Source organism: Scylla paramamosain, chromosome 7, assembly GCF_035594125.1.
Source record: "Scylla paramamosain isolate STU-SP2022 chromosome 7, ASM3559412v1, whole genome shotgun sequence".
In the NCBI taxonomy this organism is placed as follows: Eukaryota; Metazoa; Arthropoda; class Malacostraca; order Decapoda; family Portunidae; genus Scylla; species Scylla paramamosain.
Genome location: NC_087157.1, coordinates 2,402,501 through 2,406,963, shown reverse-complemented (window position 1 = coordinate 2,406,963; position 4,463 = coordinate 2,402,501). Strand labels below are relative to the sequence as shown.

Here is a 4,463-nt window from a genome sequence, read left to right as displayed (position 1 = left end):
TGTGAGTTTACATTCCAGTATGATTCTTTAGTTGATGCATGTTTTTCCTCCTGCAAAATATCTTAGAAGTAAGTGAATGCAAATTCTGGAAAGGAAGGCAAGCACATGTGAATATTTAGAAGTACAGTAGGTAATGAGTGCATATGGTGAAACTTACATTTGTTTTTAAAACCGGTGTGCAGCAGAAATATGAACATTGATGAGTTGTTAATGGTTAGTTTATCATACAGCGACAATAATAGGATATATTGGATGTTGAAATGTCCTTTTCTGGAATTAGGAAACTCCATGAAATTTTAAGAAATTAAAAAGTTGAAAGCTTGTGGGTAGAAAAGAAAAAAGAAATAAAATAAGTATGAACACGTCGTTGGTGCATAAATGATCTTGCATTCACCTGACGATTATTGACAGGATTTTCATGTCATCTAAGGGTATAAAATTATGGACATGTTAACCCAAGACAAGGTAATATAATACTGTGGCCACAATAATGCATCATATAAAATATGGTAGAGCTTTGTGAAGCGATTGTAACAAAAGCCTTGCTGATCTGCAGTACTTCTGTAGCCAATCCTGCATACTGTAATATTTGTTTTAATTGTTATTCTGTACCAAATACACTATTTAGGCTTATACCATTACACACAATGATTACAGAACTGAAATATTTCAAATCTACCTAAAGCAAAACGCCCGTGTAATAGCACCTTTAGTGTTGGAGTCGATTAGGGTTGACCGTGCTTAACACGTGTAATGCCGCATCCTGTAATATATATTTGTTTCCGGCTTTTGAAAGAACGAGGAAAAAAGCCAAGATGTTTGAGGGAACGTTTGGATTCCCTCGAGAAGTTTGTAATAAATATTAGTCATCAATCTTGAAATTTGGGGGTTGAGCCCATTTATGTGTTGGGAGAATGGGGATGAACACAGACAATTTGGTGAAGATGCTGGACAGGAATATGCTGGAGTGTACTATAGCCATCTCGGGCACAGGCGGGCACCACCGACGGCCGGAATGATAAATGAGAACCCCAAGTTGACTTTTATATAAAAGTTTCATTGGAAAACATACTCATAAGTTAGATAGTTGGTGCTTCTTGCCATGAAGAAATGTTTCAATGTCCGGCTTGATGGATGAGGTAGACCACATAAAAATATCATCGAGGTGGCGTTCTGAGGGCCGGAAGCGAAAGTGAGATTTGGCGTACTTGATTTTTGACAAGAGGTACTCACAGCAATACTAGGTGCTGCCAGATATGTACACGACGTGCTTAATATACCCATTGTAATTTGGAAACTTGTCAGAAGGGAGGACGAGGTCGAGAAAAAAAAAAAAAAAGGACTGGAGAGGATGGGATGGGCTGTGATCGGAGGTCTCACAATGGCGTACTATGCAACGAAATAGCTCCTTTCCTCTCCCGAATCATCGCTAGGCCACCATCAGTCATTCGTACAAGGCAGGAGAGGTCAAAGGAGTGCTGCTTCACACACATAAGCACGGCGTGGATGTCTTGCCCAGTGTTGGTGCCTTGTAGCGGGACAAGCTAGACTCACACACCTGGAGATCAGCGGTGACCAGCGGAGAAAAATGGCTAGTTGTATACTGTCTTGTGTCAGTGCGACGACGGTCGAGCAGCAGGTTTACACTGAATCGTGCACATTGTCGATATTTTGATGCGCCGACGAACGATGCGGGACGAGAAACTCACGCTCTTAAGGGCAGAACGATACTCACTGGACAGATGGAGTTCCCACGGCGATAAAGCATTCCTTAATGAAGGAGAATGATTTCATCCTGTGAGCGAAGAGGCGGGAGAGCTCATAACTGGCGCGCATCACCTCGTTGACCTCAGCTTTCAGATGACCGAAGTTGTCTTCTGCAGGTTGCCTGACAGTCAGTCTAGCGATGTTGTCATTCCTTTAATCGGCAGACATCGACGCAAAGTTTGATAATCGATGCTCTTTCTCCCAATAGCAGCGCATTTTGAACTCAGCCACAGTCTTGAGGCATATGAGGCACTGGGCCTGTCCAAAGCGCTCGGTGAAGAAATACAATGGTGTTTTGGTAGAATCAATTAATTTTTGGCTGGAGTTTAGCGGGGCGGATTGCATTAATGCCGAGCAGGGTGGCGCTAGCCATTTGGAGGCCGTATATGGCCCGCGGGCTGTAGGTTGCCTGCCTCGTGTAGGGCAGTGGGCAAGGAATATAAAGCTCTATCAGCCAAACCTTCCTGTCGTAAGAAAGCAGAGAGGGCAGACTTGGCCCGAGGGCGTGCAAAATATATGGTGTAGGGTTTGGGGCTCCAGGGAGGAGGTGGGAGGTAGTCAGGAACTAGGAGGTCAGGGCCATTCCGAGCTACGTCTTCCACCTACAATTCTCGAATTGCATCGGCCACTATAAAAGCACAGTCTTTGTCCGGGTTGGCACTGGCAGGCCATAGGAAGACATGGAGAGCCTTGCGGTGACCAGTGATAACTTCACTCTCTTACTGGGGAGCAACAGAGGAGAGAGAGAGGGGGAGAGTGCCATCCTCTGATCCTCTGAGTCCGGCATAGTCTTATGAGTATTTGTCTTCTTAAAAGAGTACGAAGTGAGTGGACTCACTGATGCTTTGAAAGCAACACTTCTTATCCCCCACATCAGGAGATAGACACGCTCACCTTAGAACACACCACCCTTCACCGCCACCTCAAGGCAAGATCCCCTCACCTTCAAGACACGGCACCCTCATCCAAGACCCGCTATCACTCCTTCAGACAGCCACTCTCGTCGTCCCTCAAGGCAATATTCTTCCTCATTCACACCTTGGGCAAATTTCTACTGATCTCGTTCAATCTGAGATAACCCCTGACAGAGGGCATGATGTCTGTAGGTGCCCGAGGGAGAAAGTTGCCTTAATTAACCTTACTTTGTCCTTCCTGGAAATAATCCTTCCTCCTCATCCCTTTAAGGAGGAGTTACCATCACAGCCTCGGATCAGGATCTCTCTATCACGCCAGTATACAAGATCCTTTCTTACTTCCCCGGATAGAATCACTCATCATACCCACAGGTTATGAAGCTTTATACTCCACCTCCACCACTCACAGTATTAATGCCTTAAATTCCTGCCTTCCCATCCTTGCATATGACTCTTCTCCTTTGGGTAATCTATGTTTTCATCTCGCTTTCTCATTCTTTGAGATACAGCGTTAACAAGTTAAAATATTGTGTCCATCTTCTCCATTTTTTTCTTTTCGATCAAATGTCACGTTGCTGGTAGGTTTCTGTTTTCTCCTACACAACCCCTAAATGGGCAGCTTCCTTAACCTGATGTTTAGACTGCAGCTGCCGACCCATTAATAGACCAAACTCGCTCATCTCTTGTGGAGAGTTGAAGTGTGGGAAGGCAGTTGTTACCTGCAATATAAGCCTTGTGCTTCAAAACACTTCCAAGTAGCTGTAACAGAGGAAGAGATGGGAGTGAGGATTAAAATACCACCGTTTGAGGGTATCTTTGAAGTACCATTCTATAATTGGTCCTCGACCCCCTTTTTCCTGCTTTTCACGCTCGGCCAGACGCTTTGAGGCTCCTGCCGCAGGGTCGCTTAAGGCACTTGGAAAAGCCGAGAAAGTCGCCCTTGGGCTACCCAAGGTTGCCCCCGCCTGCCACGCCCATGCAGCTTCAATGACTGGATGTGGTAATGAACATGATTGCGACGGAGTGCAATAGCGGAAGACATGATCAGCTTTTTTTTTATTAATGGTCCTAATCAACAAAAAGATCATGCACAAGCCTCATATTCAATTAGTAATCAAGTCATTAAGTATTTTTTTGATATCGCAGCTGATTTATTTACTTGTTATTAGTTTGTTCCTTAAAATATGTGCAGCTATGAGTACTAGCAGTGGTAAGATTGTTCCTCGACACCAAGACCCAGTCAGTCATCCCGTCCATTCTAGACACCGTGATTCCTGCCTTACAAGTAACAACTTCAAATGTGTCTGCTCTGTATATGTAGAATTTGGTAATTATGTTTGCGTGAAAAGAAACGCGGAAACATACTATGCGAAAATCAATTAATATACGTAATTTTCCTTTTTGGCACACGTTGTATGAGGAGCCCCATTTTTCAAATTATGTATACACTAGAAAAAATAAAGTAAAGTGAAGACTTTCTGTGTACGAGTATTTAGTAATTGGAATGGTCTCAAACCGTATTTTGGCAATAGTGCCTCTGCATTAACTTCATTAAAGTAAAATAAAGATGCAAGAGAAATGTATGGACACTTTGGCAATATATTACATATCATATACACAAGCACACCTGACTTTTCCATTGCGAAAACTCATAAAAATAAGCGAAATACCACCTGATCTGCAATGCATAATGCCGTCCATCAAGGCGCCAGGATGTGTTCAAGGGCGAGGCAACGCTTTTCATAGTTTCCGCCTCGACTCCTACTAAATATCAGGAGGAAG

General features: G+C 43.7%; 1 protein-coding gene across 1 annotated transcript in view; it reads left to right on the top strand.

Moving 5' to 3' along the window:
- The first annotated feature begins 4,371 nt into the window (after nt 1-4,371).
- LOC135102464 (secreted acidic protein 1A-like) overlaps nt 4,372-4,463 on the top strand; it is a 564-nt gene continuing 472 nt past the window's right edge. The window contains exon 1 of the mRNA XM_064007778.1: nt 4,372-4,406. Within this exon, the coding sequence (XP_063863848.1) occupies nt 4,372-4,406 (35 nt within the window). The remainder of the gene's footprint in view (nt 4,407-4,463) is intronic.